Source organism: Urocampus carinirostris, chromosome 1 (genome assembly GCF_059441175.1).
Source record: "Urocampus carinirostris isolate Australia breed hairy pipefish chromosome 1, RoL_Ucar_1.0, whole genome shotgun sequence".
NCBI classification, from domain to species: Eukaryota; Metazoa; Chordata; class Actinopteri; order Syngnathiformes; family Syngnathidae; genus Urocampus; species Urocampus carinirostris.
In genome coordinates, this window is record NC_142349.1 from 61475953 (window position 1) to 61501936 (window position 25984).

Below are 25984 nucleotides of genomic sequence, written 5' to 3' on the forward strand. Positions count from 1 at the left end.
CAGCTAGGCAGCCGGTGGGGACAGAAAAAAACATAAGTATTAAGTCGGCATCAATAATAAGCTATTTAATATGAATATAGATTCAAACGCTTCCACTTGAAGTTGCAGATTTTATTTAAGGGGCACCGCATTTCACAGCTTCAAGGTCCGAATAAAGAACACTCTCGGTCCGTTTTTTTTCTTGGCTCTTCGAGTCACCAGTAGACATCACCAGTTGAACATAAGGCATGACAAAAATAGAAAGATGAGGGGGGCATGTCCATACAAACCTTTGTATGTTAGTAACAGAACCCAAAAGTCTCATCTGAGTGGGGCAGGCAGCCAGTACAAGTCAGCTAAAATTGGGGTGATAAAATCAAACTTTGTCCGAATGAAAAGTCTCGCTGCTGCTGACAAAAATGTATGGCTGGTCAATAGGCGAGTCAAAATGAAGGAATGTGTGCTTGTCTGTCTCTGTGTTCCCTGCAATTGGCTGGCCACCAGTCCAGGGAGTCTCCACCGCCCAAAATAAGCTCCAGCTCCTATTCCACCCTCATGAGGATAAGCTGCTGGAAATTAAATGAATGAATAAATTAACCATGTTGTTTGGCAGGTTCAAAGTGAGAATTCAATACAAGGAATTGGCGTTCGAGTGAGACTGCATCCTAGGGGGCTCTTAGGGATCCATCATGTTCACTTGACCCCGTGAGTTCATGCCGTGGTGAGCCCAGTTTTGCTTTAAAATATCTTGGATGCTCGCAAAGCTCAGGGTGTAGAAATGCGGTGGGTGGGTGGTTTTGTGAAGCCAAGTGGGGAGGGGATGCGCTGGGCTGTCAGCCTGCTACGCTGTAGCCGGAACTGGCAGTTCAAGCTTTGTGTTGCGTGTGGTTTACACCAGGGATGGCGTAATTGACAATGGCTAACAGCGGCGAGCCTTGTTGAATGGCCGGTAATGATCGCAGCCGACGCCCACTGGACCTGTCCCGGGGGACGGTCATCCGAGGTCCTGTTTCTGATATAATTGTTAGTTGAAGAATTTCTGCATGGACGCGTCGGCTCACATTCCCAAGCTGGTTGACAGTGCCAGGCGGTTTAATAGAAAAACTCCATGCTGAGAACAGAAAATCAGTGAACCTGCACTTGGTTGACCGCAAGTCTCTTGTTTAAGAACAAGTAGCGCAGCATCAACTGAGACTTTATTCCGAAATTGACTTTTGCCCATTTTAATCTTTGCACTTTTGTATTGATCTCACGCTAATTCGATACATGGAAATACTTAGCCATAGATCGAAAACGGAAACACAGAAGTAATTTCCAAAATTAAACATACTCACATGATTTTAATTTAATTATTTTGCAATGATTTGAAAACAATTTAAATATTTTTGTTGGGGCGGCAATGTAGCTTCAGTGAAGATGGGAAAAAAAAACAGGACAGAGAGGGAATACAACCTTAATCAAAGTAATAATCGTACAATCAATAATAGTTACAAGTAATAATAGTAATCCTTATTACTTGTTTTGTTTTGTCAAACCTCCCATCTTGATTACTGTATTGTATTACTCTCCGGTCTCCCGAAGTGCAAAATCAAGAGCCTGCAGCTGGTACAAAATGCCGTAGCGAGGCTTTTTACTATGACAAGAAGGTTTGATCACATTACCCCAATTTTAGCTAACCTGTATTGGCTCCTTGTTATGCGATTTTAAGGTTTTCTTGGTATGATACAAAATTATACGTGGACTTGCTCCCTCATATCTTTTAGATTTAATCTCCCCCTATGTTCAGGTCTGCCACCTTCGCTCTGAAAATGTTGGTCTACTAGTGATCCCAAGAGCCAAGAAGAGATCCGCAGGTTCGAGAGTGTTCTCCATTCGGGCCCCGGTGCTGTGGAATGCCCTTCCCCCTGAGATTCGATCTGCAACCTCAGTGGAGGGGCTTAAATCTAAGCTTAAAACACAGTTCTATTCTATAGCTCATGAATTACCTATATTTCCTGTTGACAATATCTGTGTATTATTTGTTATTGCGACATCTGTTGCAGCTTGCTCATCCTTGAAAGGGGGATTACCTCATGTGCGGCCCCTTCTCAAGGTTTTTCCTTGCCCTCATGTAGGTTTTAGATCAGGGGATGGTGCAATAATAGTCTGCAGTTTGCAATAATCTGTGGTCAGTGCAGCCATTTGAGACTCCTTGTGATAAAGGGCTAGACAAATAAACAGGAGTTGACTTAATTGGCTGCAGGTGAAAGATGGTGGTTTTATCTAAACTCTTCCCCCCTTGTATTGGGTGGAAAGACATAAGCAGACAAAGAAACAAAACGAAAAGAGATTATATACATATATATATATATATATATATATATATATATATATATATATATATATATATATATATATATATATATATATATATATATATATATATATATATATATATATATATATATATATATATATATATATATATACATATATATATACATATATATACATACATACATGGGCAGCACGGCGGGCGGAGCAGTGGTTAGCGCGTGTGCGGCACAGTTGAACCTCCTGTGTGGGTTCAAATTCAGCTACCGTACTTCCCGTGAGGAGTTTGTATGTTCTCCCCGTGCTTGCGTGGGTTCCTCCGGGCACTTCGGTTTCCTCCCACATTCCAAAGACATGCATTTCAGGTGGATTGGCCGGTCCAAATTGTCCCTAGGTGTGAATGAGCGAGCGAGTTGTCTGTCCCTGTGTGCCCTGCGATTGGCTGGCCACCAGTTCAGGGTGTCCCCTGTCCACTGCCCGATGATTGCTGGGATGGGCTCCAGCACCCCTGCGACCGTACTGAGGATAAGCGGTGCAGCTAATGAGGATGGGATGGGACATACATACATACTTAGATCACATTTGCGCGCATGTAATAATAATTGCCGCGTCTAAAGCTAACCTTCGCCGGGTGAAAATAAAAGTTTAACGTGCGGCTGGTGTGTCGTCTGAATATCCTTTTAGGCATTTTGAGGGATTGTTGTTTCCATTGCCAAAAATTCGCAGCAACCCTAATTGAAACTGGAGGTGCCTCTCACAGGAAACTGCGCTCTTGTCCGCTATTTCCATGACCTAAAGAAACAATCCAAAATGGACAAGTAGACATCTTCAGCCAGAGACATTTACCTGTACCAGACAACTTACTTACCCTCACGCTTCACTATCTTCCCTCTACCACCCCACCCCCCCCCCCCCCCTCCTATTTTACTCGCCGCAGATCCATAACAATGAAACAGGTGACTTTCATGCTGCTGTCAGGACTGATCTAATTTTAGCTGGGTGAATGATTGCAATTGGCTTTGCCTCATCAGATAATTAATCTATGTCACCATTAATTGGAAAAGAGAATAATTACAGGCCGTGTTGACAGAAATTCTACGCTTCTCCAGATTTCGAGATCTAATTACAACTAGTGGAAGCCAGTGACCTTAACTAGCACTTAGCGCACCTTGACCACCACGCCAGGATGCTTTCGCCTGCGATTCGGTTCCCGGAAGAACCGCAGCGATCCCCGCTGCTCGGAGAGCTGTCTCCCTCAATCACTTTTCAATATTCAATCTTAATTTTGTGGAAGTTTAGCATTTTCAATGAGCTGGAGATGAATGATTAATGAATAAATTTGAATGCTTCATTTTGTCCACGGATCATTAGTTAAGTCCTTTGTGGGAAGGACCTGAGAAAGGAGTGAAAATTATTGAGACATTAGCCCCAGGCAATCCAGGGGTAAATAGTGAGCGCAGAAGGACGTGGATACCGTACTACAGTAAGAAAATGGAAATAATAACTGAACTGTGTTCAAAAATCAATATTTTGTCACCAACATCCTGCCGATGATCTATGCTCCATTTTAAAGGTTCAATGTTCCTGAATGAATAAAACATGCCAGAGCACAAACCAACTCATCAAATATTCACATCCATCAAAATAGGAATGATTAATAATTGATATGGAGCAGCACGGCGGCGCAGTGGTTAGCGTGTGTGCGGCACAGTTCTGAGGTCGAAACTCCTGTGTGGAGTTTGCATGTTCTCCCCGTGCTTCCCTGGGTTCCTTTTCGGGCACTCCGGTTTCCTCCCACATTCCAAAAACAAGCACGTCAGGTTAATTGGCCGGTTCAAATTATACCTAGGAATGAGCGCGTTGTTATTCTCTGTGTGCCCTCAACTGTCTGGCAACCAGTTCAGGGTGTCCCCTGCCCACTGCCCGTAGATAGCTGGGATGGGCTCCAGCACCCCTGTGACCCTACTGAGGATAAGCGGTGCAGATAATGGATGGATGAATAAAAATAGATATCATCCATGCATACAAATTCTTGGAATACCTCTGCTTTTAGGACCCCTTTTAAATACAAGTCACTCGACCTGATAGATAAAGCTCTGAAGCTGTGGATGAGGCATTGCAACTGCTTTGGTCTGCTTGTGGCAACAAGGGGGCAGTGTGGACACAACAACTTCACACTTATTGGTAGGAACTTCAAACACTTTCATCGCAAGCAAAAGGTCATTGTTGTTCTAGGACTGAAATTAGGTGTATGTTGTCACCTGGAATTAAAAGTCATGATCTTTAACTTGATCCGTAACTTTTACTATTACATCCACTGACAAATGATGATCCAACTACTTCTAATTGTGCTTATCCTTTTCAGGGATATTGAACACCAATTAATTGGAAGAAAGGAGGACAATACTGCCTCCTATAAGCCCCTTTCCTCGCATGGTTAGTCTGTGCCTTGCCATTGTCGATTTTTATGTATTTAATCATTCCTTATTTTTCCATTTTAGTCCTAAAATGTCTTTAATGGCATTGGTAACATCATAGTGAACTATGTTTAGAATGAAATTAGACATTGCACTCAGGATAAACTCGTAATAAAGGCTTAAAATAGAGAAACGAGATTTTTTTTTCACACAGACAAGATATATATTTTTTCACAGCCTAGTGCCCTTATTTAGGGTAGTGATGGCCTTGACGAAGAAACTGTCTTTAAGCCAGTTAGTCTTTGTTTTAAAGAACCTGTAGCTATTACCAGACAGCATCAGGTCAAAAGGGTGGTGGCCAGGTTAGGAGTAGTCCTCTATGATGTTGTTGGCTGTGTTGCGATATTGCAAGCAAAAAATGTCCTCCAAACTGGGAATAGCGCAGCCAATTGTATTCTGGGCTGTGTTTATAACTTGTTTTTGTCTGCTGGAAGCTAAATAATTCCCGATTCCGACCTGCATACACAGAACCCCACAAATGCAAAAAATAGCAAACTTGCTGAAACAGAAAAAATATTTTTTTATCAGGAAATGTTTCGAGTCACTGTGCTCTATTGTTTGTTTCGTTGTAATAATACATACATATTTTTTGTATTTTAATGATTTTACTTTTATCCACATGAGACGGAAACTACAGTTAATTTTTATTCTCAAACCATGTGTAGAGAATTAAGGACACATTTTCACTTGTGTATACATTTTTATTTATTATGTATAGTATATACTTGTCTTGTACATGTAAATATACTTTATGTATATTGTGTATTTATTAGGTATTATTGATTTTACTTTATTTTTCCATGCAGTTGGCCTAGTTTATTTTTGATCCAGCATGTCTGGGGAAGCGGATCCCAAAAATGTAAATACAAAGTAAAATGAAAGAAAATTATTTATTTACAGAAAAGGAATTGGTATTGGATAGTGTACAAAAACAGAACAACAAACCGGATCTTCATAATAAAATACATCAACGCTCCAATAACAGGGACTTAACTATGCATCCCTACTACATAATGTTGAAACACTAACGATAGTTAAATAGAAAAACAATGCAGAATATTTTGAAACACAAACCAGCTCACACCGAACAAAACATTGAAGTAAGACAACATGTGGTATGTTGGAAAACCAAATGTTTCAAACTGATAGAAAACACAAAATAACGAACAGGCAGATAACATACCCACGTGTTTATTGAACAATTATATCATATTCCAACACCAACCAACTGTAAAATAACTAAACATTAGAGTAAACGAAACCAAAACATGGGCAGATAAACAATGACAAGACCATTAGATATAATACAGGCACTCTATCTAGCTGTAACTGAATAAAAACGTGTAAGTAAGAAATGCAGTATATGCTTAAACATGAGCCAACTATATGTCAGAACCCACACAGACGGAGGACCCAGACGCGTAACGTTTTCACACAAGCTTTATTTTACGGGAATGGGGCAGTCATGGCGTGAACACAAAACGCCAGGGATGCGGCAATCGCTGGGCGGAAGAAGTGAGACAGAGAGGTCGATACCGGATACTAGAGACTGGTACAAGATACCGCACGGGACGAGAAAGGCGGAATCGATATCGGGTACCGGAGACTAGAGCAAGATACTGGACACGACAAGACAGGCGGGATCGATACCGGACACTGGATACACGAGCAGGACACCGGACAGAGTAAAACACAAGTCTTGCAAGTGCAGAGGTTTGTTGACAGACTGACAAGGAGTGAATGAGAGCACTGAGTTTAAATAGGAGGGAAGCCAATCAGGCAACGAGCCGCAGTTGGCGCCGAACAAGCGGGGCCAAGTGAGGGCAATGGGCAACTGTGACGCTATAACTAGAAAAAAACACACACAAGATTGTAAAATGTTGGAACACTGAATAGCTCAGGCTGAGAAAGGTACAGAGAGAAAAATATAATCCGATAAAGCCCTGAAAGTGACCTTGTATACCCACGAACTCTTTGTGACATCATATTTTTGAGAAGAAAAACAAACTTGACAACAAATCCTTTAGACATCCAAGCGAAAAATTCCATTGAAAGCACCAAAACACAAAACATGACAGTACAGGAAGTACAAAACATAACATCTACAGCATTTTTTCTCACTCTTTTGTTTTGAGTGTAATATATCTGTCATTTTATTTTACCATTGCTCCAGAAATGCATAAAGGGAATAAATGTCACCTTCCACATGCAGTTCCGTCAGTACTCCACAAGGGGCTATTAACAGACATGCAAGGGTTTCTCTGAAAGGTTTTTTTGTCTTTACCACAATGTGCGTTTATATTATTTGTTACTCCTCTAGATCATTTCAAGGTACAACCACTAGTTTATTAGTCTGCACACTACTAAATGTTGCTGAAACACTGATGAATATGTTTGATACCCGTACTGTTTTTATGGTTTCAAGGATGCATACGTCTCCCTGTGAGCTTGTATTCTGCAATTTATCAAAGAGTTTCTTTCTATCACGTTCTTATAGCGTCATCCTTTCTAAAAATCTGATTTACAGAAGCAGCGTTTCAGGCTGGCGCCACCATGCAGACGACGGGTCCGTTTCGCGCCGATTCACCTCAGCGGCTGCTTTTAGTCATCAGCAGCAGGCCATGTGAATCCAGGCGAGGCTCTCGGGCTAACGAAAAACTCTCTGCTTTGAGGTCTCTCTGAAAACAGGGAAATGGAAGTGTCCTCTCTGACCAGGATGTCTTTTGTTGCCAGCCGGAGAGCCCATTTAAGCTGCCGTGGCGACGGAGTACCGGCAAAGAATGTGAGTGGAGAAAAGATGCGACTGTGTCTACAATATCAATGAAGGAAAAGTCAACAAAGTTATATGGCTACAACAATGACAAAAGTGTATATTTAAATACAATATATTTATATATACCGTACATAAAGAATTTTTCAGTGTTAAAATTATACTAAAAAGTGTTATAATATTGAAATGTGTCGCTGCATTATATAGTCATGATTGTAGGTTTTCTTAATTGATAACCTCTTTGCCTTTTCAGTCATTACTAACTTCTACATTTACTCAGTCATAATTACTTGGGTTATGATTTATTTATTTATTCAGTCACTATTTGTTCCAATTATTTTCTATTTTGTAGCCAGAAAGTGGCCCTGAACGACATCAGTATTTGTTAAAACCGGTTTAAACGAAAGGTCACAAATTTTCCATTACTACTGCACTTTGTTTCGTTTTCCTCAAAGTTTAGGATTTGGTTTTACGGACATGGCTTTACAAATAAAGCGTACTTGTCTGCCATATTCTTATTACTTGTGTAATAAGACCCCACTCCCCTTTCAGTATAATAGTGATTGTTAGCCATGTTAGTATTTGCACTCAAATTCCTACGGCTATAGTTCTGTAGCCTGTTTTTGCCCGGGATATTCTGTAGTAAAAACGCCATGGAACTGCTCATTTCCAGCTCTTATTTCCCCCGACATGACGTCTTTTACCCCGGACACAAAGGAATAAATGTTGATCTTCTTGAAAATAGTTGATACTTTCTAATATTTAAGTGCAGTGGTTAGCACAAATGCTAATACGCGAAAGGTCCCTGGTTTGAGATGAGTGGAAACATACGTATGTCAAGAGAGGGATGGGCGCCACCAGGCCGTACTTGCCCAAGATACACCACAGGAAATGGTGCCCCTACAATCCTAATGGTTAAGCCTTAACCGTTAAGGGATACAACCAACCTACCAATTTGTTTGCATCAAATGGAGGTAACGGAAGTTCGTTGCCACTTTTTTTCAGACTGATACGGGCAAGATACCCAAATTTTGAGTACTTATTTCTACAAATCTTTAAATACTGATACATTAGTACAGAAAACGCCCTTTCTTCTGCAAAAAAATTGCCTGAAATATTTCAAGAAAAATATGATATATCATATTATTTTCCTTAAGATTGTTTTACCCTTCCTGTAATTCTTAGTATCAGCTACAATTCTAATTACCGATATCTTAAAAAAGTCTGTTATCAGAACCAATACGATGCCTATATAATTAAAAAACCAGTGTTAATTTAAGACTCGTAGATAAGGACCATATGCTTACTGAGTTAGTGTTAAACGTTCACACTTTAAGTGCTGAATTAACACTGGTCATTTTTTGTGTACTCAGTTAATTTTACACAGAATACATACTCAATTCGACCTCAATTCTAAATTGACACTGGTTAGTCTACCATGTTCCAGTAATTGACCATCCTTAATATAAATATTTACACTTTCAAGTGTTTAAGAATTGAAGAAACCTCCGTTTCTGCATAAAACACAGCACAGAAATTTTGGCATTCCAATTAGTTTTAACAGAACAAACATGAAAATAAGACCACACAAGTAACATTCCCACTAAAACAAGATTGCCATGAGGACCATGAAATAAAACGCTAGAACTAAAACTAGCTCTAAATGAGCAAAACATAAAGGTAGGGCGACACAAGATAAGTTTAAACACTAACTGACTCCTACTGAACAAAACATGAAAGTAAGGCAATTTATGGCGAAACACTAACTGAATAAAACATGAAAGGAATATGATACTCGATTTGTAATCACATGTGGATATTACAATAATGGAAGCGCCTCGATGGCAAGACCATAAAATACTGAAAAGTACTGAAAGTACTAAGACACAGAACTTGACAAAACACAAGGTACAAAACATGAAGACAATCCAGGCACTCACATTTTGCGATCCTACAAAGTTTTGCCATGTCAATGGTCTGTCAGTGCTGTAAACAGTGCATTCCCTCAAGTGATTCTTTAAACATGCCAAACTAATTCATCAGGATAACAATACATGTTCGTCCTGCTTTCACACTCGTCTGATTTTCTCAGATATTTATCTTGGCGCCGTAATAATTTGTGAAAGTCTCTGACATTTGTGGCTAGCTAGCATGATAATAAATCCGTGGCTCGGAACATTTCTTAGTTAATTAGAGTCAATCAATCCAAACTTTGCTCACTTACCGATGTGAAACCGGAGCATAATGAGCAGAAATCAGCATGGTGATTGGAAAACACAAATTACAGCTGTTAAAGAGAAACTCATCCACTTTTCTTGCCGTCGACGCCAACGCCTGCTGTGAGGTTTTAAAATTAGCATGGCATTCCTTTAATGGATGCTGGGGGAATGTGCTCCTCTATAATTAAAAAACCTGAAATACACTCGTCGGACAAAATAGGAGCGGTGGCAATTCTCTGAAGGGACGTATCGGTCCCTTCATGCACAAAAAATAAAAAACAAACAAGCTTCTTGTTATTAGGGCACACATGTGAAAGATCCTCGATTCAACTCTTTCTGGCTAGTGCGTCCATAGCACAGTTCTGAGGTTATGGGTTCAAATCCAGCTACCAGGCTTCATGTGCGGGGTTTGCATGTTCTCCCCGTGCTTGCGAGGGTTTCCTCCGGGGACTCCGGTTTCCTCACACATTTTAAAAACATGTATGTCAGGTTGATTGGCCGGTCCAAATTGTCCCAAGGTATGAATGAGCCTGTGAGTTGTCTGAACCAGTTGAGGGTGTCCCCTGCCCACTGCCCGAAGATAGCTGGGAATGGGCTCCAGCACCCTTGCAACCCTTCTGACAATAAACGGTGCAGATATTGAATGGATGGACACATTTTTAGCTTTGTTTTTCAGTATAATCATTCATCCTACATCAGAAACCTACCCTGCATATTATATTCATGGATGACAAGGGATTTTGTCTTAAAACAAGACATTTATTCACAAAAAATGGGCGAAAAAGACTCTCATGTTTGGCACTGAATGTATTAACTGATTTATTTTAACATTTGACTGAACGCAGGTTTACACCTGAACTAACTCACCATGCTATGCAAACTAAACACTGCTCTCTAGCAGCCGAAGAGAGCATTTGGTTTGAATTCATTTTAAGTCAAGTCAAGTAATTTTTATTTGTCTAGCCCTAAATCACAAAGTCTCAAAGGGCTTCACAGGTTATTACACACACTATTTTTTCAGACTATTATTACACCATCCCCTGATCTGGAACCAAGATGAGGGCAAGGAAAAATTCAAATAACCTCAACATGAGGAAAATAAAGAAACCTTGAGAAAACTTGAGATTTAAAAAAACTGCTTTCAATGGAAGTGTCCTAGAGACTTGTTTTTTTGGACATAAGCGGAAATTTATGAAGACCCGTAAATGGCCCGCGGATTGTATGCTGGGCATGCCTGCCTTAGATGCTTAGATATTAGAAAATATATTTAGTTCAGAAGATAAACAGTCTCAGGAACGGTTGATATCACTCAAGTATCAACATCGAAATTTGTCAATTGAGCAGTGATTGATACTTATACCAGATACTGACACCCACAATTCCATATAATACGCTTGTTCACAAGACTATTTGGAGAAAAAAATGGGTAATTTCAAAAAGTAATAAATCAATAAACGAGTATTTTATTTCACCAAACATGTTAAAGGTGGGGTGCGTCACTTTAAAACTTAAGGTTGAAATCATGACTTAAAGCCAGGAGATGGCAGCTGAGTAATGTTTTGCCTTTATTTCTTAGACACGCTCAACTAAACTCTTTTTTAATCTTTTTGGGGGTTTGTTTCGCCACTAACAGGCCTGATAAATAAAATGAAAGCAGATGGTCACAATGGGAAATAAAGCATAAAGGCTGTTTGAACTAAATTGTGCATTTTTATTGATACTGATACTTCACACTGACACCAAACCTACTTAAATTATGCATTCCCACAAGACAATCCTAAAAAACATTCATAATTAACTAAGCTCCAATATTGAAGCTATTTTACTTTTAAAGCAAACATGATAAAGATTCTCGATACCACGCTTTCTCAGACACTAATATCGATACCGAAACACAATATATGTGTATTACTTGTTATTGCAGCCTATTCATCCTGGGAGGGGGGGTAACCTCATGTGCAATCCCTTCTCAAGGTTTCTTCATTTTGCTCATGTTGAGGTTTTTCCTTGCCCTCATGTACGTTTCAGATCAGGGGATGGTGTAATAATAGTCTGCAGTTGTTATAATCTGTGGTCTGTGCAGCCCTTTGAAACTCCTTATGATTAAGGGCTATACAATTAAACTTGTCTTGACAAAACTCAAGTGTCACAGATATAAATAAAAGGTACTGATACCATCGATACTTTTGATACATAAGATGATAATACAATACAATAGAAATTTAATCCAAATAATATTCTGAATTAGGGATGTTTGGTGTCACTGAAATACTGAATACTGAAGTACGTGTACTCGACAATTGAGTAGTCCTTCATACTGACAAGAAAAAACACAAATTACCCTTTACGGCAAGACTTTTCACTAAAACCAAATTATATAAATAGCTATGTAAACGTTTTATAATTGCTAGTTCATACAATAAAATTTGTGATTGTTAGACAGCCACTGGAGTGCAGCCAATACAAATGACAATACAATACCAAACCCAGGAATCTGTAAATGACTGTAACCAATAATTTATTATCCAAATATTACAGTACATACTGTAATATATCTTTTAGCCTTTTAAGAATCAGAATCAATTTTGTTATCAATTTATTGCTAAAACAATATTACGGTTGCCCTTTAGTTGGAAAAAATATACACTATATAGAGTAATAAATAGAAACATAAAGTATTTACCACTAATATAAAGTATTCACATCTCATATAAAAACTATACCCAACTGGGATATTTCACTTAAAACTGTAAAAAGGTAACATGACTGAAATACCTTCCATTCACACAATATTATGGAAATGAAGTCAAATTGTTAATAAAGTAAAGAGTACATTGTAAAATTCAACAGTACGAAAATAAAATACTTTTTTTGCAACAACAGTTTGGAACCAAAGTGAAAAGCTCCTAAAATGAAAACTGTACACAAATGGGATATTGCGGATTACTCCACTTGAAAACCGGGATATTGCACTTAAAACTGGGGTATTGCACTATTCATTCATTCATTATCTGCACCGCTTATGCTCAGTAGGGTCGCAGGGTGCTGGAGCCTATCCCAGCTGTCTTTGGGCAGTGGGCAGGAGACACCCTGAACTGGTTGCCAGCCAGTCACAGGGCACACAGAAGCAGAAAACTCACTCGCTCATTCAAACCGAGGGACAATTTGGACCGGCCAATTAACCTGACATGCATTCTTTTGGAATGTGGGAAGAAACCGTAGTGCCCAGAGGAAACCCACGCAAGCACGGGGAGAGCATGCAAACTCCGGACAGGAGGGCTGGTAGCTGGATTTGAACCCATGACCTTAGAACTGTGCTGTGCTTATCACTGCCCTGCCGTGATGCCTCAATATTGCACTAACATGGTAAAGAATAAATCAATGCTTCAACTATTCTTTTTTACTACAACTTCAATCTATGCTGGATCTTTACATTTCTTACAAGTATCGATAGTTACAATAACATATCATCATTACACAAAATCACGGGTCTCCAACCATTTTGAAGTTGAGAGCTACTTTTTTGTTACTGATTAGGATGAATTGTCAAGAGCCAGAACAGGATCAGGACCCAAACACGTGACGTCCTCACACAAGCCTTTTATTTTACGGGAAATGAGAAGTCATGCACGTTAAGCAGCGGTCTGGCATGGAAAAACAGGAAGCCAGAGACCAACGGGATCGATTCCTATTGCCCGAGTTGATATCGGACTGATGGGGTCGATACCGGACAGGACGGGACAAACAGGATAGATAATGAATCAGGATATCGAAAATAAACAGGACAAACTAGACGGAACGAAAACTGGATAAAATAATAAACAGGACATAAATAGACGGAAACTAACCTGAAAACCAATATTAAACAGGAACAAATAAACGGGAACAATACCGTACAGGAAATACCAACAGGAACATGACCGAGTTGAAACCCACGTCTTGCGGGGCAGAAGTTCGTTGACGGGCTGACAAAGGAAGCGTGAGAGCGCTGAGCTTAAAATAGACAGAAAGCCAATCTGTCAACGAGCTGCAGGTGGCGCCACACGGGCGGGGCCAATTGGGCGCCATGGCAACCGTGACATGAATGGATACCTATTTGATATGCATTTATAAAATAACTTATGTTATTACAATGTTGTTACAATGTTATTACCGGATTGTACTTAAGAAAAAGAATAAAAATTCGGGTTTGAGTCGGCTTAGTCAACCACTAAAACACCATGCTAATCTATCTTCCAAGAAAATCACAATAACCAATCACTGATGAACTATTTTTGGAACCAGCTCACAGGGCTACTCGAGTAGTCATAGGGAGCTACCTGGTGCCCTTTGATGACACCAAATACTTTTTCCTCTAAATCATTGCAAAAGAAAATTAATTTCATTTATTAGGATGAGATAACAGCGTACTCAGAATGTGCCTAATATTTTGACCCCCCCCCCCTCCACTGATAAGGTTCCCCCAAACTTACAAGCAACACTCTCCCATGATGCAGTGCAATAATAAACACATTGTTAAATGAATACCTCCCTGACAGCTCTTGTATTGGCTCTTATTCGATTGTGTGAGTATCTAATGAAGTGTCCAGCGAGTGTGTATACGCACTTTATTACATATATTAGACAAAATGTTGATGTGCTGTGGATGATAATGTGGTGAAATAATGTGGTGTGGTCCGGGATTTTGCTTCTATGAGCTCATGTTAAAGGACCTTCGCTGCTATGCTTGCGGAACTCACCAGTTTGTGGTCCTGATTGTGGCATAGGTCAAGGTGTTAGCATGCTTCTTATCGTATTTAAGAGCTGGACTTTCACCTTATGTGACCTGCCTCCCAGTGGCCACCTTGTACAGCAGCGATCCACAACCTGTTTGAAGCTGAGAGCTAAATTTTTGGTACTGATTAGCGTGAAGTGCTACCTGTTTGATATCATGTTATTACTATGTCATTACGATAGTATTATTATTTTATTCCAAGGTTAGAATTACCGTAAATTACTGACTACAGAGTGCACCTAAATAAAAGCCACAATTTAAGGAGGTAACCCAAATTAGCAGCCATAAAAATTAACTCATTTCTGTCTATTTCTTACTGGCAGTGGCTCAGGAGGTAGAGAGCTCGTCTTGGGATCAAGAGATCGCAGGTTCAATTCCCGGCTCCTCCGTGTTACATGTCGAAGTATCCTTGGGTAAGACACTGAACCCCTAATACCCCCAATAAGCAGGTTAGCGCCTTACATGGCTGCACGGCCGCTATTGGGAAATGTGAAGCACACGGTAAAGAGCTTTGGGAAGTCTTGACTTGAAAAGCGCGATATAAATGCAGATCATTTCATTTCATTTCATTTAAAAATCAGTGGGGAAATGTCTAATACAGAAAAGTAACACATTGTGCTGGCAGCTGTCAATCTTAATCAACTAGTGCAGCAGTCAATATTATATAATTTGGCATTAACATAACCGGGGAACAAAACTCAATGTGAAGTACTGACTAAAATTTAGAAGCCTGTACAATCACAACAGCCTGTAGACATCAAGAGCTATGAAACTGATCCTTAAGCTCTCCCATCCCTTGCGCACATGACAAAGTGATAGTGAAGAGACCAAGTATTGCAATTACTACATAAATCAAAATAAACGAATGCTTGGAATTTTTTAACAAGCAGTGTCGGCTGATTTAATATTTTAGTGTGGCAACAGGTGACTAATTAGAGGGTATATTTCTCCTACCGAGCCGAAAACTGCGATGTCATATTAGGATATTATCAGTCCAATAACCGTCAGCCCGATAATTATTGTGTACCCCTCCTTAGTTTAAAACTAGTGTTGTCTTGTTTAATCATTTGTTTATGTTGTAGTAGCAATACTCTCTCATCTCAATCACTTTGTCATACAGTATGTGCAAGGGTTGGGAGAGCTTAGGATCAGGCATGTGTCCAGGCTATTGTGATTGTGAGGGCTCAATGCGGGCCCCCGACAGGGAGAGCAGGGTGCGCATCCAGTCGCAGAAAAATAATAATAATAAAAAAAAGAGTAAGCCGCATCCTATTTTAAGCCGCATTGTTTAAAATGTGGAGACAAATTATCGGCTTGTAGTCCGGTGTCAGGACCAGAATGAAAACAGGACCCAATTGCGTAACGTTTACCACAAGTTTTATTGAAAGAAAGAGGAAGGGCTGCGCTCACGATCCGGTGTTCGCTGGATCCGGGAAGCAAGTCGCTCTTGCACTCGGACTGTGATCCGAACACGGATGTGGATCTTCCATAGCGAGCGATGGCGGTGTCAGGGACGGAAAAACTGGTCGGGAGCCGAGACTGGGAGAGCAAAGCACGGTCGGGGTCGGAAATGAGTAGTAAGCTTGGACTGGAGAGTAGACGTAGTCGGGATCAAAAATGGGTCGTAAGACGGTACGGGAGAGCAGACATGGTCAGGACCAAAACAGGTTGTAGCCGGAGACAAAGGAGCAAAAACGGGACAGGCGGGAGTCACAGTCAAAAAAGGCTTGCCTTGTATAAACAGAGGTTCGCAGACGGACTGACAACAGGGGATTAAATAGGGACAGGGAGCCAATCAGAGCCCGCAGCGATTGGAGCTGAATGAGCACGCACAGGTGTTTCACATCTGTAATCATGACATATGTTTGGTATTAGAAGTAGTGTTAAATAGGCTTAGTCCCCTGCTAAAATATGTGCCTTGTATAATAGCAATGAGTGCTTTACATGTAGAAATAGTAGGCTGGTTTTAGAAACCATTTTGAAAGTATTAATCATGTATTTAAAGACACCAGTCATGATTTCTAATGCTAGTTAGAAATCAAAATTTCCAGAAAATTAAACTCACTATCACTGGTGAGATATTTTCAGAACCAGTCCACGGACTACTCAGCTTTTCTTAGGGGGTTACCTGGTGCCCGTGGGCACAACATTTACGACCTCTTTTGTGCATTCTTACGTTGTCCTTGGGTTAATTTCCCTTCTCTCTCTCCCCTCAGCTCTCAGCAAGGAGTAAGCTTTTATTGTGCCCGGAAACGTGCCATTGTAATCATTATTGCCAGCGAATCCGAAAAAGTGAAGATAATACAAGATGCACTGGGTTGGTCCCATTTGTTTCACTTGTCAGTGGACTGAATAATTGCGAAAGCTGACCATGTTCAACGACAACTTTTACGAAAGATAGGACTCCAATAGTTGAGACACGAACGTACACTTCAGACATGAAAAGTTTGGGAATAATTTGCCTTCCTCCTGTTGCCAAAGGAAGCTAGTGAAGTGAACAATGTTTCCACTGAATTTTGTTTTAAGACACTTATACGAATGCCAATCCATTAATCCATTATATTTTTTGCTCGTCCTCCTCTCGGGAAGAGACTAATGCCGACTTATTATTTACGTTCACAGACGATTTTAGATATTTATCTTGAATATATCCGTTGCAGTTTAGTGGGTGCCACGTCCCCGGCTGCAGTTCTGAGGTCATGAGATCAAATCCAGCTACCAGCCTTCCTGTGCAGAGTTTGTATGTTCTCCTTGTGCTTGCGTGGGTTTCTTCTGGGCACTCCGGTTTCCTCCCACATTCCAAAAACTTGCATATCAGGTTAATTGGCGGGTCCAAATTGTCCCTAGGTGCAAGTGAGGGAATGAAAGGTTTTCTGTGTACCCTGCGACTGACTGGCAACCATTTCAGGGTGTCTCCTGCCCAATGCCCGAAAATACTTGGGACGGGCTTTACCATCCCTGTGACCATACTGAGGATAAGCGGTGCAGGTAATGGATGAATGGATCCATGTAGTAATTAGATTTGTCAGATCAAATAAGTAGTAAGAAAGAAATATTTCTTTTCTTGAACTAGCATGTCAAAAACAAACATGAGACTTAGCAAATCCATTTGACTCATTTATTTGGGTCGCTTTAAACGCCCCTATGTTTTTGTTTTTTTTTTAAAACAAAATGACTCAGACTGTTTCTTATAAAATAAACACATTTTGGATTGTTTAATTTTAAACAAAAAACATTTTCTTGTAGAAATCTCCTGAACAAAAAATAAAACATAACACAATTTTTGTGTCCCTGCGATTGGCTGGCAATCAGTTCAGGGTGTCCCCTGCCCACTGCCCGATGATTGCTGGGATGGGCTCCAGCACCCCCGCGACCCTACTAAGGATAAGTGGTGCAGCTAATGAGATGAGATGAGATGAGATGAGACAATTTTTGTGTTTATTTTTTGCATTGGGTCATATCAAGGCCAAATATTGAGATTGGTCCATTTCTGACCCAAACTTGGTTTATTTTGGACCCCACTGTTTTTAAAGGGCACCGTTAGTCTGTGACTAAGTGCAGTGTATACCGACCGGTACATGATAAGCATGTAGCTTCTTGTTATGGAAATATAATTGTGAACTCTCAAAACAGCCAGTTGGAAAAAAACTCAAGTTTGGGTCACAAATGGACCAACCCAATAGATGATTTGATGTGACGCAATATCTTGGGTTATTTTACAGAAATAACCCCTATAAAAAAGTGTAATGTTTTCGTTTTTCTGTACAGGAGAATTCTGCTGGGAAAAAAAATGGTAATTCCCAAAGTTGGTTGTTTTTATACTAAACAGCCTCGGCCATTCTGTTTATATCAGCCCAAATAATTGGGCCATATTTTGCAAAACCCAATCCAATGGGTCAAAGGCCTGATGTAATTTATAAATGTAACTAAATCTATCTGGGTGGTATGTGAAATAAATGTAACAACCGTCAAATGTAAAAAAAAAACCTCATCAGAGACATTGAAATAAAATTAAAAAAATGTTGCTACAGATATGGTTGGTTGGTTGCTTAACCACTAGGGTCATAGGGGCACCATTTTTTGTGGTGTGTCTTGGGCAAGTACAGCCTGGTGGCGCCCATCCGCCTTCTCTTTTTTTAATATAAACTAAATATATCAAAATGATAAAATCAAGGACATTTTTGGAATCATTCATTTTCTCTATCCTATTCATTGATATGGAATTACTGCTATTCCCGGCTCCTCTGTGTCATATGTCCAAGTGTCTTTGGGCAAGACACTAAACCCTAATGCCTCGGATAGCAGGTACTTGCCTTGCATGGCTGACATTGCTATCGGTTAGTTAGAGTGTAAAAGGGAAAGGCGTGAAGCACATTGTAAAGCGCTTTGGGAGGTCTTCATTGACTTGAAAAGCGCTATATATATGCATACCATTTACATTTACCAATGTTCGAAAGAGACGTCAAAAACAAGAGAACTTCGAAAGGACTTTACTAGCACAATAGGGCTGATCCTGCAGTCCTCCCAAGGAAGAACTATCAGTCCTGCTACAACAGCTTCAGCGTCCCCAGGTGACCGCGCCACTGAGCCCGTGCTCGCTCCGTCGCATCCCACTCCACGCCTGCTGCCACCCTGAAGGTAGATGCATCACGCTAGGGGACCGTGCAGCACAAGCACCACCCCTCCCTCTTATTTTACATCTCAAACTCCTCTCCAATTAACCCCCACACATACGCTGGACTCTTCTCTCTGGTCAGTCTCAATTACTGTTGAACCACACAAACGTATATTCTGTCTTTTATTGGATAAGGATACATATGTGTTCCTGTGCTTGCACATGGCTGTGTTTGGGGGGAGTTAGGGGGGCACCTCCTGTCTCTCTCGGCAGCCTGCTGACTCCCTGAGGCGTGTCTGTGGTGACTATGCCATGTGTGGGGGTTAGAGAACAGCAGGGCTCCCCGAAATGGCACATACTGTATACGCAAAATAACCGGTCCTGTCTTGTTTATGGTATTTTTTGCCCTTGTGCATGGTTTACGAGTCATCCCTAATCACACACAAGCATCCACTCAACTCTCAAGATTATACTTTTATACTTTCCTCGCTTGAATTGAGCACAAGAAAGAGATGTTGCAACTTTTGACTCTTTCGCTTTCTTCTCATTTGTTCCATTCACAGAAAAAGGAGGAGACTTTTGGAGTCTTTGTGAAGCAGCTGCTGCCCATTCCAAAACCCCTGATCCTCGAGAATGTACTGCAAAACGTGACACCAACGTGGTGCCAACGGGCACGGGGTAGTCCAGGGGTCATGAAACTACAGCGCGCAGGTCATATGATGCCCACCAACTGATTAAATCCGGCACGTGAGACGACGCTGAGAAGCATAAGAAAAAAATGAGCCGCTTTTAGTAAAATAATGAACTGCAGTTATTAATATTCTCACTGTATGTCACCAAAGCATGCATTGAAACACTTCTTAAGTAGTCCTATTGCATATTCACATTCAGTGCTTAAAAAGGGATGTGTTACTTCGCTATTACTCTTCATAAATGTTTTTTATATAGGTGTAGTTAATTGTATCATTTGTGTGTTTCAAAACCAAATAGATGAAATGGTCACTTTATAAAGAAATAGACAATGAAACACAACTTCTCATCTCATCTCATTAGCCGTACCGCTTATCCTCATTAGGGTCGCAGGGGGGCTGGAGCCCATCCCAGCCATCTTCGGGCAGTGGGCAGGGGACACCTTGAACTGGTTGCCAGCCAATCGCAGGGCACACAGGGACAGACAACTTATTCGCTCATTCACACCTAGGGACAATTTGGACTGGCCAATTCACCTGAAATGCATGTTTTTGGAATGTGGGAGGAAACCGGAGTGCCCTGCCCGGAGGAAACCCACGCAAGCACGGGGAGAACATACAAACTCCGCACAGAAAGTCTGGAGCTGGATTTGAACCCACGACAGGTTCCCATGACATGAACTGTGCCGCACAAGCGCTAACCACTGCGCCACCGTGCTGCCCTGAAACACAACTTGTTCCTGGTAAATGCAAACAAGAGAAAATGGATTTTCTTCATGTACCTGTATTGCCGAGGTATCGCAATGAAGACCCGCTGTCAGCATTTATAAAAAATGACTAGATCAATCAGATTAGATTGCAGAGTGACTTTAGATTCATCGCAGTTTTTTGTTAGTGTAGCCTGAAAATGGTAATCATAAGAAAAGACTTGTTTCAGTTACAGTACAAACCAAAACCCCAAAAAACATTAAAAAGAAGACCTTATCCTTTAAGCCAGGAGATGGCGGCAAAGAGGAACAAAGTTTCGGACGGCACATTTAAAGAATCAATAGTTTAGAAATTGATAATGACACAACTTGAGATGCCCTTTGAAGAAGCTGACATGTTTTGCCACCATTTCACTACTACAGAAGCCCAAATCAGGATTTTGAGAAGGTAGCTTGACCTGTAGTGCTTCAGCTCTTAAAGGGCACCTACTTCCACTGCTAAACTCTGCTTGTGATTGTCGCCAAGTCCTGTGATAATGGCACCAGGCTTTTGTCATATTTGACTTTTTTCCACTGTTTCCTTTTTTAGCCACTCATGTCAGCCATTTAATATCTCCTTGCCTTTATACAATGCAGATGATTCAGTGGTTTACTGAGCCCAATTAAACCCTTCTTCTAATAAGTACATCCTAGTAATAATATAATAATAAGATAGTAGTGACATAATAATTGTTTTTTAAAAAACACATATCAAAGTGCTAGCTCTTCGCATTAATCAGTCGATAAAAAAGTAGCTCTCAGCTTCAAAACGATTTGTGACCCCTGCACTACCATGTTTCGATCAGTTGCATCAAAAACTCTGCTATTGAAGAACGCCAGGATCATCAAAACTGGTGCACCAAATGCAGAATAACTGTTTTTCCTTCCGATACCAATAAAGACTTCTTGATTCTGCAAACTGATATCGATGAGAGAAATGAAACAATGATTGTTTCTATGTTCATATATTTTTTTTACATCATACATTCTCTTCACTGCAACAAATTAATGTATGTCCTATATATTGGACTTATTTATGTGTTAAAATGAGAATAAAAATGTTTCAAACTGCAGATTATTATTCCAATTTTAAAAAGTATTTATAACTGATATCTGAAAAAGTACTTTAAATTAGCAAACATCTTTAATATTTGCTTTGTCCTCCTGAATCCCTAATGCCTAAAGCCGGTACTTGCCTTGCATGGCTGACGCTGCTATCGGTTAGTTAGTGTGTAAAAGGGAAAAGTGTGAAGCACATTGTAAAGCGCTTTGGGAGGGCTTCATTAACTTGAAAAGCGCTATATAAATGCAGAACATATACATTTACATTTGTTCGACAATTTTGCTCAGTTTAGGTTTTATTAAAATTTCCACAAGAAAAAAAGTTGAAGATATGGCCAAATTGTTTTTGAACGAAAATTTAAAACTAGTCAATTAGAAAAGTGATTGTTCAGAGGCAGTGTTTAAAAAAATTAAAACCACACAATAAAAAAATAAATATAATTTTCCCATATGACTGTCTTTATTATGTTTACATATCCAATAATATTGTAAAACGAATAGAATAGAATAGAATAGAATAGTCTTTATTGTCATTAATCTAGCAAATGGTAAAGTTTTTTTGTTTTTGTTAATATTTTCTACCACAAATGGGGAAAAAATTCACAAATTAAGCAACACGATCTTCCAGCTACTAGATAAGATAATTTTGCCTCTTTCAAGTTTTCTTATTTTATCCAAAACACAAATTAAAATGACTCAAAACTAGAAAAAAATACACATAATTTAAGCCTTTTCCTGCTATTGGGGTAAAAATGTACTTTTCTGCAGCGTAGTTCAGGCAATATAAATTAACAATAACGCATATCAATTCATAAATTGCATTACAATGCCAGAGATAGTTAGAATCTATATATTTATATATCTTTTAACAAACAAGATGATATCGCCCTCTCTATGATATTAATATGATATGTTCTGTGATCTGTAAACAGCTGGTTATCTTGCTTTTCTACGATAAGAGAAAGTGCTGAGGATTTACGCTCGCTGAGCACATTTGGGCTGAATCTTTCACACGTCACAAATTGCAGATGGGAAGCGGTGATCTTGAACAGCCGATCACATTGCCGTGACCATCTGACACCTTCCATTTAGGAAAATAATACTTTCTATCTTAGCATAACCCCCCTTCTGCACTTACCCAATGTTTTCTGTCTGCAGAAGCTTGCAACTGGAATTACGGATGAAAGACTTTGTGTTTGGTAAGTTTGGATTCTTTTTTTTTGTTCCGGGGCAGTGATGGGAGTAAACCTTATGTTAATGGAACAAAACATAGCTGACCTTGTAATGTTTGTGAGAAAATGAAGCCAATGGACTTGTTTTTTTCAGCTGTTAAAAGAGAAAGTATAAATTCTGTCAATGTGTGACCCTATGTATAATATCTCCCTTTTGTTGGACCTGATCCGATCTGTGTACCGTATTTTCCGAACCAAAAGAAGCACCTAAAACCCATAATTCTCCCAGAAATTTGCAAGTGTGCCTTTTATACTGCAGAATATGGTAGATAAGATTGGAAATGTATACAGTAATTAAAAGTATGCAATGCCATACAAGGTTTAACATTAAATAGCTGTATTTAAGCAATGATTGATTAAAATCAATAAACATTGGTGATCTAACGAGCAAATTATTGTATGCAACAGGAATAAAACCAGGGTAGGGACAGTGAGAGAGTCAACACTTTAGAAATAGATTACCCATGGGAAAAAGGATTAGACCTTATGCCACTGTCACAATTTTTTTACTGATGGAAACACTGATTTGCATAGTGCATTGTAATAGGTTTAACTTTTTGTCCACTTCTTCACAAATGAATGTCAGAATATCAAAAAACAGAAAGTGTTTAACAGATTAGTATACAAGCTCTTTTCTGTATGCATACATTTTAAACCCAAAGTTTTTTTGACACATAGGTTGTCAGGACCAGAACGGAGACAGAACCCACGTGCGTGCATTTCTCTTAGCTTTATTGGGAAGAAGGGAAAGGATAGCACACACGATCCGTAGATCGCTGGTTGGGGCGAGCAAGTTTCTCAGACGCGGAAGTGGTATTTCCGTGGCGAGCGATGGCGGTGTCGAGAGTGGAAAAAACAGATCAGTAGCCGGGACGGGAGAGCAAAATCGTAGTCGAGATCAGAAAAGGGGTCGGAGCCGGGAAAGAGACGAGAATCAGAACATGAGAGAGTCAGGGTCGAAAAGATTGCCGAGCGTAAGCTGTGGTTCGAGGACGGACTGACAACCGGTGACAGAAAGACGGGGGTTTGAAAAGTGACAGGTAGCCAATCAGCGTCCGATGCAGATGGCGCCAAAGGGGCATGCTTGGGTGCCTCGCATCAGTAATCATGACGCAGGTGAAGAAGTACAGAGATTGTTAAACCTATCAAAATGCAGTAAGCAAATCAGTGTTGTGAGTAAAAATAGTGTAATAATGGAATAAGCTCTAATGCAATTTCTTATTTCATCTGTAACACTGGTGTTAAAGTGTCAGCACTCTCACCATCACTACTCGGGTTTGATTCCCATTGCATGCAATTTTTTATGGTTTTGGTCATCGGTGCATATTAATGCATTACATTAACAGGAATCCGTAAACACGGAATGTCTTACTGAAGTCTTCAGTTTATGCGTCTAAATGGCTGCTGCGCCTCATGTATGAAAAATATGTGACTATGTTTTGGTGGTGCACCTTATAGAACTGAAACTACGGTAATATGACACGTAGATACGAGTCGGGTTAACCGGTACAGAGAGTTGTAAATCACTGTAGTGTGATTCTTTGTCTCAACGGGTTTAATTAGTCTTGAAATTCTTCTCTTATCTGATGACCCCCCCACCCCTCTCCTTCATCCCCTCACCACCGACCGTACCATTTCACCCCTCTTCTCCTCCCCTCTTTACCACCACCAGCACCTCCTCCTGCTGCACACTGCAACCATAAACGCCCAGCAATCTGAAGACCGGCGGCCTCGGGAGACTGAGCCGCTACAAAGAGCTGAAAGAGTTTGGAAATGGTCATTTTATTGTGTTAGAATGGCTCGCTGGAGACTTGGGTAATTTAGTGCTAACTGAGCGCTTGTAAAGATAACAGTATGTGACTCCCAAGTGCATGGCGGCCAACTACTGTAGCGCTGCCACGTGTCCTCGCCACCGCGGCTTAAGCTGTAGTAAACATCAACTAGGCATGTTTAAAACAATATTTTCACGCCTGTGTTTTTTTAACGTCACTCAAACGTGTTAGTTAGTGCATGTCCGTACCACGAGGTTCTTTTTCATAGTATGTGAGCATTTATCCCAAACTGTCATTCTGTATAACTTTTGAGGTACCTGTCACTACCGCTCCCTTGGGAGTCTTACATCAATTTTGTTTGCTCTAATTGAGCTCTTCATTTAATTGACTGTTCATTACGTCTTAATAAGTCATTCTCAACCAATTTCTTGATAGCATCGTTAACCATCCGTTGCCGTAAAATAGACACAATTTCAAGCCTTGCATATTCTACTTGTTTCTCAGTCATTCTGCAGGTTTGTACAACTCTTTGTTGTTCCACAGTTTTGGTTTTAAGTGTGTTGGAAAATCCAGAGGACCCTGGGGACGGGTGATAACTGAGTGAGAGCCCCCTAGAGATCAGTGATCAGATGCAAACTGCAGCACCAACCATTTGCACACCTCTTGATATATAATGTAGTGCGATAGTTCATGATTTACTTTCATAGACAAATATAGACGTGCTCTCGTTGTAAAAAATATAAAAAAAGGTAAAGCAACAGTGTGGAATAATTCACCACTGGAGGTCACTGTAGCTTATAATGGAGGGGAAATGTGTGCATTGGAAGGAGACACAATGGAAGCCCTAAAGATACTTCAAAATTATAGGCCTGAAATTTTCTTCTATCATTTTCATCCAGCTATAGGACACAACCGCTAGTGGTAATGCACAGAAGCAAAATCAAAAGAGAACTGGCTACACCCTGAGTGGCTGAAAAGAGGAAATAGCTGAAGTTGGTCTGAGCTGATGGCTGACTTAAAATGGCTAATGGGGGAAGGTATTAAAAAGGCAGTTTAAGGTTCCATTTGTCAAGTCTCTGAACTCTAAATCGTAGAACTCACCAACGTTCGCCTTAATGGCTGCTGTAGAAGATGAGCGACACTGAAAGACAAAGCATGAGCAGCTAACATTCGGAACAGCAGCAGCAAGCAACGAGTCAAAGCTTGCAGCTTAGTGGCTAACACAAGTGGAGGAAAATGAAATTGTGGAAAGAGTAGAAAATGTCTGGATCAAAGGACTCGGTGACAATCATATGCAGGGCTCAACTGTGGAAGTTAAGTAGGCATTAATTGTTTA

The 25984-nt window shown here is 40.2% G+C and overlaps 1 protein-coding gene across 1 annotated transcript in view; it reads left to right on the plus strand.

Moving 5' to 3' along the window:
* The first annotated feature begins 22680 nt into the window (after nt 1–22680).
* The window catches only part of klhl14 (kelch-like family member 14), a 46659-nt gene continuing 43355 nt past the window's right edge, over nt 22681–25984 (plus strand). Inside the window, exon 1 of the mRNA XM_088319972.1 lies at nt 22681–22843. Coding sequence (XP_088176098.1) covers nt 22786–22843 — 58 coding nt within the window. The 5' untranslated portion in view covers nt 22681–22785. The remainder of the gene's footprint in view (nt 22844–25984) is intronic.